The 12,140-nt window shown below is 35.2% G+C and overlaps 2 protein-coding genes across 4 annotated transcripts; one reads left to right on the top strand and one right to left on the bottom strand.

The window, feature by feature from the left end:
• The first annotated feature begins 827 nt into the window (after window positions 1-827).
• LOC142532455 (VAN3-binding protein-like) lies at window positions 828-3,788 on the top strand. Its single transcript, XM_075638753.1, has 6 exons — window positions 828-1,501; window positions 1,907-2,225; window positions 2,521-2,679; window positions 2,933-2,982; window positions 3,083-3,140; window positions 3,448-3,788. The coding sequence occupies exons 1-6, from the start codon at window positions 1,250-1,252 to the stop codon at window positions 3,678-3,680; spliced, it is 1,071 nt and encodes a 356-aa protein (XP_075494868.1). The 5' UTR covers window positions 828-1,249; the 3' UTR covers window positions 3,681-3,788.
• Window positions 3,789-3,858: 70 nt separating this feature from the next.
• Window positions 3,859-11,392, bottom strand: LOC142532600 (phosphatidylserine decarboxylase proenzyme 1, mitochondrial). 3 transcript variants are annotated; one of them, XM_075638913.1, is made up of 13 exons: window positions 11,098-11,389; window positions 10,545-10,633; window positions 9,597-9,650; window positions 9,450-9,515; window positions 9,317-9,377; window positions 9,097-9,206; window positions 8,761-9,011; window positions 8,082-8,188; window positions 7,369-7,436; window positions 6,431-6,508; window positions 5,680-5,802; window positions 4,728-4,884; window positions 3,859-4,251 (listed from the first exon to the last, which is right to left on the bottom strand). In XM_075638913.1, exons 1-13 carry the CDS (start codon window positions 11,249-11,251, stop codon window positions 4,226-4,228), a joined length of 1,344 nt encoding a protein of 447 aa, XP_075495028.1. In that variant the 5' UTR covers window positions 11,252-11,389; the 3' UTR covers window positions 3,859-4,225. The 3 variants fall into 3 exon arrangements, 1 of the variants encoding a protein (XP_075495028.1); XR_012816564.1 differs by lacking the exon at window positions 3,859-4,251 and adding an exon at window positions 5,944-6,116 and having other exon boundaries at window positions 4,816-4,884; window positions 11,098-11,392; XR_012816565.1 differs by lacking the exons at window positions 3,859-4,251; window positions 4,728-4,884 and adding an exon at window positions 5,944-6,102 and having other exon boundaries at window positions 11,098-11,391.
• Between the last annotated feature and the right edge of the window lie 748 nt (window positions 11,393-12,140).

The raw sequence follows: 12,140 nt of genomic DNA, 5'->3' as shown, positions 1-12,140 counted from the left end.
TATACAGATGGTATCCTTTAGATTTATGATGGATTTTTACTAGTGGGTTTTCAGCTTTTTTAAGTTGCTTTTTCATATTTGAATGAGTGAGTGTTTTTTTTTTTTTTGAGATGCCGAAGTTTTAATATAATAATTTTTGCTTTTAAATTTTGGTTTATAAGTTTATTAAAAACCTTATTTTTTCCATAGAGGATTTTTGTTGAATAAAGAAAACGCCTTTGATTAAAAAAAGGTTGGTTTATTTGTTCGTACATATCGAAATGGAAAATACTCTACATTGGTTTCTCAGGATAATTTGTTGCACTGGAGATGGAAGAAAGACACTATTTGATGTGAGAAATGGCATTGTGATTTCAAGAAAGGCTAAGGTCATCCAATTAGAAACTCTTTTAGTTAAAAATTTGCACCAAAATAGTATAATTTTTGTACCAAACACAAAAACATCTTCAACAATAAAAAATAAATAAATTGATCAAGGACCAAGTTGCATGGGCTTATAAAAACCACTTCCTTTTCCCTAGGAAAGTGTCCTCCCCAAATTAAGTTTGATTAAACCAACATAATATTAGAAGTTCCTTCCGCACAATGTTTAAAAAGTAGTCCTCGGAACATGCCAGTGATGGAAAACATGTATCCATGCTTCCGTTCGAAGTGATCGTTAGTACACAAATTCGGTTGATACCGACAAAGTTTTAACTATTATTTTCAAATATTTCCAATATAGCAAACAACTAATCAGATATGTGTAACATCTTGATTCTTGAATTCAAAATCTTGTGCAAGTATTTATCTTAAATTTGGTTGGGTTTTGTTGAACGATTCAACGAACGTTTGACAAGCAAGGAATCCTTCGCATAAATAATTAGTGTGGTTGGAATGTAGTTGGTTCTTTCAAACAACAATGGCCCTTTTTTGCGCTTCAAAGCACGAGACCGTATTCTTGCAATGTTTTTGAGCAACCTGCTCCTCTGTCTCCTCCACCCACCAAGATCGACCTCCCTCCCTCCATTTTTTTAATATTTTTATATATAGATTAATAAATATTTTATGTATTTTATGTTCATACAATTTCAAATTTTTTGTGCTTAATTTAAGCCTTTAATTTCGCTCCGTTGCATGGAAATCTTGGCTCGTTTCGGTATTTGTCTCCTTTATAAAATATGGGGTGTGACTCAAAAGTTGGCAACGCTCGCTAAATAGTCTTGTTGATCTTGGGGCTCTGATAAGCCAAATTACACGGAATTATCAAATGGGTAGCGCTCAAATTAAAAGGAATGTTTCGGAATGGCTTCAATATGTAGATCATGAGGATGATGAAGTCAAAGGAAATTCCAGTTTACCTGTGATAACTAAGCCAGAAACTCCCAGTGAGCCAATGGAGTTCTTGTCCAGGTCCTGGAGTCTTTCTGCAAATGAAATATACAAGGCGCTTGAGAAAAAGCAGATGCCGTTTGTGTTTGACTGCAGTTTAGGTGCAATTCCGGAGACAGCGAAACAATTTGTAAGTCGAGCAAAATCCGATGAACCTCAGTCATGTCTCTTGCTGGTTCGACTTGGCTCAGCTTGAGCTCGATAATGGGTTGGGTTTGAGTACTAGGCTCAGTACCTGTCCACCACAGCTAAATCACAATATTTGTTTCATTTTTTTTAAAAAAAAACATCAATCTTGTGCTTCATCGAGCTCAAGTAGCAAATATTTTTTCGAACTCTCCTCAAGTCTTGAGACTCGATGTGATCACACTCGAACCAAGACACATACTCAAGATGTATAGTTAACAGAGTAATTAAAATCCATGCTTGAAACCTCCTTTCCCTGATAATTTTGCAACTTCCTGCAGTCAGGCAAGATGATGAAACCTGTAAAAGGTGAAACAAGATCGGGACAATTGGAAGGCTCATGTTTCAGCACAAGGAGTCAAGTAATAGTGGTAACATGGTGAAGAAGGACAAGGCACGCATGGAAAATGCTCACATGCATTCTGTTGTCTCTGTTGCTGGACTAGCAGCAGCATTGGCTGCTGCTGCTGCAACTGAGAATTCCAAAGGTTCGAGTTCGAAAATGAGCAAGGCATTGGCCTCGGCCACACAGCTCTTGGCCTCATACTGCATCGAGTTGGCTGAAATATCGGGAGTAGATCACCAGCGTGTGGCATCCATAGTCAAATCATCAGTAGGCACCTGCACTGCAAGTGACCTGCTCACTTTCACAGCCGCCGCAGCGACCGGTATGAATCCTTCTCAGATAATTCTGTTATATTTTCAAAGGTCAATGGCAACAATTTTTTGTGTGGTTCAAGTGATTCTTACAGGTTCATACATGAAATAAAGTACTCAAAGTCGAAAATATCCTTCTAGATGTAATAAAGAGCTACATCGAGAATACAGAATAGTATGTTCACCTTGGTCTAATTTCATGGATAGGCACATTCAGATGCGGATTTAGGATCCCAACGTTGGGATAAAATTTTTGATTAGCTGCTTTTATAGTGATTCTTACAAAGATTCATGCATAATTGATAGCTTTGCGTGGAGAAGCAGCTTTGAAAGCAAGATTGCCCCAGGAAGCAAAGAAGAGTGCAACTATAAGCCCATATGACAAGGGAATGGTAGATGCTCCCAGAAAAATCCAGGAAGAGTATATTCCTTGTGAAGGTGACTTACTACAAGACACCCAACAAGGTATACTCTCAGTCTCAGACAAGATCAAGTAGCCTGTATTAGCCAATCGTCGTCGATTTTAAAATGCTTCATATAGTTTAAGACAAATCGTCGAACTAAGTTTCAGAACTCAATTCTCTTAAATATCAAACAAAGCAAAGATGTCACAAGTCACAACTCGCAAACATAGTTCCTAAGTATCCAATTTGATTTCTGCTCGGCAAGTAACAACATTATTTGAGGAGTCTAATTCGCCGCCTGTGTGAATTCTTAGGTGGGCTAAGATGGAAACATGTCTCTGTATTCATCAACAAGAAACGCCAGGTATGTAGAATAATGTGTAGATGTAGAAAAGAACATAGAAAAAGATATATTTACTCATACGTCTTTGCATAGCTGACAGAAATAAATGTCGAGGATGCAGGTAACAATAAGAATGAAGAGTAAACATGTTGGTGGAGCCTTCTCCAAAAAGAAAGAAAGTAAGTTCTCAACATTTTGCCAGCAGCACTGATGGTAAATTGTATATGCAAGAAATATAGCAAAACAAAAATCTATGAGTAAAAAACCCATGTGTTTTCAAATCGATACATAAAAATATTATAATTTATATCGCAAAATGGGTTTAGCTAGATTTTTATTTGTTTATTTTTGCTTATGGATTTAGCTTGTATTTACATGTAACACGTGGTCCCATATGCACTTTACCTCAAAATCAGTGATGGATATCAATGTATATTTTGGGATTCCTCGGCAAAGTCAATAACCCAATTTTGAATGTACGTATAGGTATATTATACGAAGTGGTGGATGAGAGTAATGGATGGCCATTCAAGAAAGAAAGGGACAACGTGGCAGTGTACTTTGGGGTTAAAACCTCCCAGGGTCTCATGGAGTTCAAATGCAAGAATAAGACACACAGAAAGAAGTGGGTGGACGGGATTCGGAGCATTATCCACCGAAGTAGTGCACAAGAAGCCGACAACTACTCGAGAATGTGGATGATCGATGATAACATTTGATTCCTTCACAATAATACTAAATGGCATGTTCATTTATATTTTACAAAACTTGTGAAAATGAATTTTTACCAATTACGTGAATTATACATCGATTTTTCGAAAAAGTTTTGCCAATTACAAATTGAACGGTGAAGATTGTAATACTTCGATTGTATATCGTGTTTAAAAACAGAGTAAATTGAGCTAGGAAGCATTCAATATCTAAGAAATCAAAAATGGAATTTTTTTATATACATCAAGATGGTTAACTAACCTAGTTGATCCATATAGTTTCTCAGTCCCTGATTCCACTAGGTACGAATTTAATAACTAAGGTGGAACATAACTTTTCTAAACTTGACAGAATAAATAGGCAAAACAAGATTAATTTTACTGAAAAATAAACCCTTTCATTCAAGATGTAGGCTGAGATTCATATCCGAAAGGAAAATGGATATAACTGCTGAGTTCTATTACGCCTCAAATGTAGCAATCAAAAATAATTGTCTTAATACACTTTGGAGAACATGAAATTTGTCGGAGTTCCTTGCTTCCTGACAACCAGACTAGTTTTGATTTCCCGACTGTTTTTCTGAAACACTCAACACATGTTTCAAGACAAAGATCAGCAAGCACAAAACGTCAACTTAGCTAAATATTTTAGAAAATTGAATAAGCTGAACCAAATAATCTCCAAAAACCACTCATTTTCATAAAAAAAACTTAATTGGGTATGGACTTGAAAATTGTCGTGCATTTTAAATTATTTGCTCCTAACCCAAAAACTACCGGCATAGATACAGATATGGAGCGTCTTAGTTAAAAACGATGAATAAAAGGTTGGATTTCGAGTCCATAGCAAAATAACTGAATCCGAGTAAGGCTTTAATACAGCAAATAAGAATCAGCTCAATTCAAACAAAATCAGTCTATAAAAGATGCCGGAAGCTAGTAAAACTGTTAAATCCAAAATAAAGCTTTGACAATGTGAAAAGAGGCAATTCACTGTTGAAAAATATATCTGTCAAAATTAAAAATGCAATTTTGAAAAAGGAAACTAGTATTTACCACCACGCCACCTTCCCAGTGCTTCACCCATGTGGATCCTGTCGCCCCTCTTGACGCAAAACTTGAAATCTAATGAGCCATCTCTGTATGTAGAATATTGTGAATTTGGTGCTTGAAAAACTAGCACCACAGTTGATCCCATGTTGAAAGCAGCGAGCTGCAAATATTGGGTGGAGAAAACTGCAGTTATTAATCAGCTTAAAGTAAGGATAAGAAGATTCATCAGCCATAAGATATGGCATCACTACAAACTGAAAATTCGTCCATACCACACCGCATTTGTGTTTTCTTGCAAGCTATAAGTCAAGAATAGCCAGCTTGAGCTCAATATCACTTGTGCAAAAGTTCATGGGCCGGCTCATGAATTAACTAATTATGATTAGTTTTCAATTTTTTTTATAATTTTCCAATATATATTGTGGTATAGATTTAATACAATTCATTATTATATATAAAACTATCTTAATATATATTATTGTCAATTATATAAACAAAACTACAAATAAGCTCATGAACCCTGACCTCACGAACATGTCCATGAAGCAAAACTTGTTAGTCGAGATCTCAAGCTTAACTCAAAATCCCGATATTGAACTAAGCTCAAGCCCAAGCTTCTTCATTTTGAGCATAAGCTTCAGCTCATTTTTTTTCCCGGGTCACCTATACTCCTAAATTTGCTATCTCATACAAGTCTTCAAGTAGCGGTGCAAGCAAGTTGAGAGACTCGAACAAAGCTTGACTCTAGCTAGGTTTTGGACAAGTCATGTTTTGGTTGACCTCAAAAGACTAAAATGCAGTCGAGCTTCCCAAGTTATGGTATTCATTTATTTATTGTTTCCATATTGTATAAATTGCTATAAGTGATTTTATAAAGACTAATTAGCAGTGTGGTATTGCCCATTTGATCTCAATATTTTTCTGATAGATACTGATGGTGCAAATCCTTTTATACCCCATCTCCCTTCTTAAGGGCCACTCCCATGCCTTCAGGTTCGTACAGCCGTTCGTCTGGGGGCTCTGAATGTAGCAGTTTCTTGTGAGGATGATTCGTCCGCAGTCTTGGTTCAATAAAAAGCTGTAATCAGATGAAATATATAAAGACAAGATTGTAGCATGTGAAAAACAAGGAAAAAGAGTACAGGTAGTAGCAAACCAACTAAAAACTTATTGGCCCGATAAAATGATGAAGTCCAAAGAGACCTTTATTCGCTCTCACCCTTTCATTTGGAGTGAAAGTACAACATGCATTTATTCTTTATCAACACAATTGATGTTTTCCAAAACATTCCAGCATTTAATTCTCGAATTTTCCACCATGATGCGTGGTGATACTTGTGCAGAATCTCTTTTGCAGAAATGAGGTGCAAAAATAATGCTACATCCAAAACACTTGCCATAAAAAATAATCGACCGAGAGAGGAAAATCACTCATATTTTCCAGATTCTTTATGACAACGAGGCAAGCCGCTGAATATAATATTTTGTATCAAAAAGATTTTAAATAACTCTTTGAACTGCCAATAAACGTAAAAAGTCGTTACTTTATAGATATTTGATACTGCAACATGACCATTATAATTCGGCGAGGATATTGATTCCAAAAGTTATGTGTAATTTTGGTTAATGAACCGCTAGAAACCATGTTCAATGTCCACACTGCGAGTAAAGAAAAGAAATGGTTTAGATCATCTAAGGATGTTGACCTCAATGGAACCAATGTTGGTGGCACCAACTGCTGCCATGGCCATGTACCCTTCTCGCCAATGACCTTCAAGCACCACCTGATGATTATTATTCAGTACAACTTTAACACTTTGTTTTGAGCAAAAAATAAACATAAATTTACTTTTGGAAGATAATATAAAAACTTTTCAACTAAATTGGATCAAGTAAATAAAGTATTTTTGTAGTTGAATGTGGTGAAGGATTTAAATACATGATGATATAATTGTTTTTCAGGCTCTTAGATTAAGATTGTCTGGGCCACCCTTGGGACATTATCTTGTTCTGAAAACTGATTCTGTAAATATGTTTCTACACCTACAAGAATTTTTTTTCTTTGACCATGAATCTATATGCCAACATCCGATACCTGTAATAGCATTAATATCAGCTCCTTAAATAAATTGTTTACATCAATTTGATTTTTGATAATGCTTGTAAAAGGGCACACATATTATTGTACTGCTTTGAAAACGTAAGGTTCATATGGTAGAATAATATCACAGATATACTTACCACGAACTAGCATGACAACTTATTACCTACTCATGTTTATTAATCTATGATAGATATACAAGCTTTTGGGGGGAGGTTGTTCGATACTAAAGACTAATTGACCTGATTAAGATATTAAATTGTCCTTTCTTTATGACAAAATTTGAGACTAAAGATCTTGAAACATTAAGATATTACTTATGGCACATTTAACAAATGAATGGAATTATTGGAAATTAGGAAACCCCTTTAACACAAAGGTCATGATCTGGATAAAAGAAAGACAGCATAGTCACTCAGAAATGATTTCTGCAAGGATATCATGTGGTGCATTTGTGAGGAACTTGCTGCCAGGCCCTGCTGGCCTCCATATTAAAAAGTCAAACTTAGGAGAAGAAGCAAGGTCAGTATGTATTAGAATTACCCTTTCATTTTCAACATAAAGATTTCTGATAGTTCTTGCAGCACGCTCATTTACTGGAAAAAGATTACCTACATGGAAAAGGGTTAAGAGCTCAAGAAAGTTCAAGCTTTAACGTAGTTAATGTGATGAAGAAGGTGTAAGCGATTCAAAAGCCATATAGAAATTCTAGATCTGTTATTTCAACAACTATTTCCAATCAAAGCAATAAGTTGCCCCTATTTAAACTCTCAAAGACACTAAAATGCTTCTCTAAATCCAGCATCATTAGATCAGCTGCATGTTCATCCCCCAATACCATCCCTTGGAATAAATAAGACTTAAACCTATACAAGTTCAGAATTTCAGTGATAACTTTCCAGGATAGTTTAGACCGTTGGAATAGGCAATTCTTTTAGGACACGCATCAACAAGACCAAACAATAATTTTTATTCACTTTTGCAGCAACTTTATCTTGGTTTATGCTATTTGACAGTGACTACTTATTCATGCATGCTAGTGTGCATTCAGTATTTTCCATATAACAGTGAGAGGATTAAGAGAGAGGCAATAACTCATAACTCACACGGATGTCATTCTGCATGTAATATAGTTTTATATCCCCAAGCATTAAAGCAGCATGGAATGTGAACGCCAGATTAGATAATGAGGTCAAGAATCTCATACATATCAATGTCAGTAATTAGCAGAATAGTGAATCCCCGGTAGGCATCACCTTTAAAATGCCGGCGGACAAGAATATTCCAATCAACTGGAGAGTGTATCCGGTGGTAATCTCCAGGACTCAAGTAAATCACGCAGTAAAAGAGGCCTTTCATTGGTCTGCATTGGAAGAAAACAGAACAGATCAAGTCAATTTTTACAATTCTAAATCATCTCTTTTCTTTACAAACAAAATAAATCAAGACCAACCCTGATATTGATTAAAACAGAGGTAAACTGAGGAAGGTCGATCCAGCATATAAATCACCATTTTCTTGTTACATCTATAAGAATCAACTAATAAGTCGACAATCCTCGATTGAATTTCTTATTACAGGAGCAATGAAAAATGATAATTAAAATCATCATTGATCATTATGAGACTCTTACAATAAGGATGAGTGTAATAAGTCGATAGAGTGGCACCACTTAATCATCCACTCGCATCAGATTTGAAAATGTTATGCGAATGGTACAAGGAGTCACATTGCGGTTTATATCTTACTCAGTATGAATGATGCAAATTAGATATTCAACTCTTTCTCAAAGCAATGTTAAGATGAGGACATGTGTTCGGGCACAAGTCAATGATACATAGAAGTTTTAGCTAAAAAATTAAAATTAACTAGAAGTTAATATGATCATTAATATATTTAGATACTAGTGTCGCAGTACACAATTTAATTCCTTACAGTAACGATGACATATTTCTAACTTTAGGAGAAGCCAAGGAAACTCTCCACCACGACTTCCGCTTCTCAACTCTCTCCATATACTCCTCACCATTTTCTTGATCAATATCTTCCGCAGCAAGCATTGGAAGATGAGAGTTCGCACCAATAAGTGAAGAAGCGGAATAAGAAAATCCTTTTACTTGCTCAATCATTGCACCTGGTCCTGTTAACTCACCAAATCTCATGACAGTGCCATCTACAGGACTGACCTACAAAATAACAATATACAGCAAAAAAGAAATTTATAAGGGGAAATAGAAAGAAAAAATATTCAAGAGCCTTGTTACCAGTTACCAGACAATGTGGATCAGAATCAATGGGTCTCGAGCCCTCTTTCAACATGCGAACAAAAAAATCCTTTAGAGAAGCATACTCCTCCAAAGGTAGTTGAACCTCTTCTAATTCTGAATTACAAACACAAGAGTTCAGCATACTACTACAAAGCTTATCGAAAAAATAACCCATAAATCAAGATTCCATAGAATGTCAATAACTATAAAATGAGAAATCATACTAGAGTGAAACGCACGAGCCCATGCTTTATATACATATGGTCGCAACCAGATGGGAAGTTCCTAGTCAGGATTCTTTAGCATGTTATTATTAAGTCAAAACATAATCGAGAATCAAAATGTCAAGAAACTCACCATGCTAGTCAAGGAGCCCCAAAATCTTGAAATAGAGCGCAGAGGTAGCAATCTCAAGAATTTAGCCTATCAACAAGAAGAAGAGTGACATGATAAAGAATAATTACAGCCAATAATATCTAAACCCGAACTAATCATAAAATTTACCTTAGCATCAGGGCGAAACTCCAATTCAACTCCTTTTTCCCTTGCCTCTTCAATCTGTTCCTCCAGTATTAGGGAAAATATATTAAACACAAATCATTGAATGAACAGTTTTTCGTGATGGTGGATAAAATGCTATGATTAGGTGAAAATATCAAAGCTATTGTAGCAATAGTTGATATGTTGAACAAAAGATGGAACATGTTGTCTAAAATACTAAAGAGTAACATTTGAGGAAAACGTAGCATTTCTTTTAAAATATACAACAAAAATTAACAATAAAGGTGCTTCAAAAATAAAATAAAATAATAATGAAGGACCATCAAGATAAATAGATTTCTATGACCAATGTACAAAATGTCGTTCTCAATAAAAAAAAAACCTATGACAATTTAAAACGAGTCTAATCTGCCATGATGCTAAAACATTTATAAAACATACAAGATAGTTGTAGAGAGAAAAAAGTGCCCTGGTGATTTATCGTTTTGTTACTTTTTCTGAACATGCTTCGCCACCAACGCAGTAGAATCTTATTCATTATTTTGATAATTCTAAAACCCAACATGTATTGAATGATAACACGTGTATGAAACGTTATTTTCAACATTTCATTCATCTTGGAAATAAGAAAAACTCATCTGCAACTTCTGGCGAAGAAAGGACAAGGCTTTTGCCTAGATGAAACTAAAAGGGATACACTTAACAGGAAAAAAAACAACATATACTTCAGAACCAAAAAGCACCCACCCTACTCTGCTTAATCATTTTTTCTCATCTGCTCCCCCTCATTCCAAACAGTAAATCATCTCTTGTATATTTGTTTTGTTAAACATTGTACAATGACATGTCATCCTCATAGAACATCAATCCAGCATTTCATGAACCATAACCGGATGCTTAAATGTGGGGGTAGAAAAAATTCAAGGTTTACATTTTTATGAACAAACTTACCATTTTATCATCGTAAAGCCGACGGGCGTGAAGAGCACCAAGCATAAGTATAGTTGCGACGGTTGCACCAGGCACCAACAAAAAATTTCCTGCACAGAATTTAATCACTGACTACGCACGTGATAGATTTCAACATCAAACAACCAACTTACAACACGTATAAGTTCCTCGGATTTATTACTGCCTCTTCACTTATTCAATGGTCAAGAATGCTCAAGTAGAGAAGTCTCCACCTAAGAGTCTAGTAACTAATTGTCGAGTAGAGAAGTCTCCACCTAAGAGTCTAGTAACCAATTGTCTTCATCCACTACAAAATCAACTTTCTTTGTCGTTCAAACAATAATAATTAAAAAATCCAATCTTTCTTCCCCTATCACTATCACAATCGCTGCTGATCAAATAAATACATTACATACAAGAAAAACTAAATCAAAAACAGTTTCAGATAACAAAACAAGCTTCAGTATTTCCTACCAACCGTTCACCATTGCATTTAACGTCGTGAGGTAGGAAATTAATCGAGCAACAGTAGAAACATGAAATTCAGTTGAACCTTGCGAGCTGCTGCCATTGCGAGCACCTCCGGCGGAAACTCGCGCTTGGGCGGGTTGTACTTTGCGGAGGAAAGTAGCGAAGCGAAAACGGTGGAGCTGACAAATTCTGTTGCAATTGGGAAAGGCACACACCCGAAAATCCCTCCACTTCATCTTCCTCCCGCGAGTGCAGTGCTGTGTGTTTATCTACAATATATACGCCAAAATAGATTTTATCCAAACCTCCCCACCGCCACTTTTACCCTTTACGGTGGTCGCTTCTGGTCAAATACACACAAACACACACACACAGTGATGTTTTGACTTTTGACCACTAACTCGCATTATAATATTTTAAAAGATTAAAACGTCATTTTTAAATTTTAAATTTAAAATAAACATCATTTTTAAAAGTAAAACTTTTGGTAAATCATCTCTTTTATTTAGTTTTTATTTTTTATATTCTTCAAACCAATGACTCATTTCAATCATACTTTTTTATTTTATATTAAAAAAGTATACTTAATTTTTAAATTTCCCTTTTTTTAACCAGTTTACTTGAAATTACAATTAAACTATGTTACAAAAATTATAATTAAACGTAATTTTGTCTTGCTTTTGTGTAAGTTCAAATTATTTTCTCAACTTAAATGTAATAATATAAAAATTAGAAAAATCGGTAAAGTTTATGTAGAATCTGAGTATTATAAAAAAGACACGTGATTTGATTACTAAATGAGGTCTGTTATTTTTTTTTTGTTTGATCTTCATAGCAGCACTGAGTTGCTTGTTGTATGACGCGGTTCGTCTTTTAATTCGTTTTGTATACTCCTCAAGAAGCACATTATTTTCTATTTCTATAGTGGTGTCTGTGCTTCATTTCCACCGGCAATGATTCTATTAAAAGACGTGGAAGAGCAGCCCCCCCTATACTTGTTGGCATTGTTTATCTTTGTTTTTATCAATGATACTTATTTTCTTGTTTGAATATTCTTGGAGGAATGTGGACTTGGTTTTTTTTTTTCCTAAGTGAGTATTAGACAGTTCATTTGAATCTATATAC

This window comes from Primulina tabacum, chromosome 18 (assembly GCF_025594145.1).
Source record: "Primulina tabacum isolate GXHZ01 chromosome 18, ASM2559414v2, whole genome shotgun sequence".
Classification (NCBI taxonomy): domain Eukaryota; kingdom Viridiplantae; phylum Streptophyta; class Magnoliopsida; order Lamiales; family Gesneriaceae; genus Primulina; species Primulina tabacum.
This window is presented reverse-complemented; position numbering and strand designations above follow the sequence as displayed.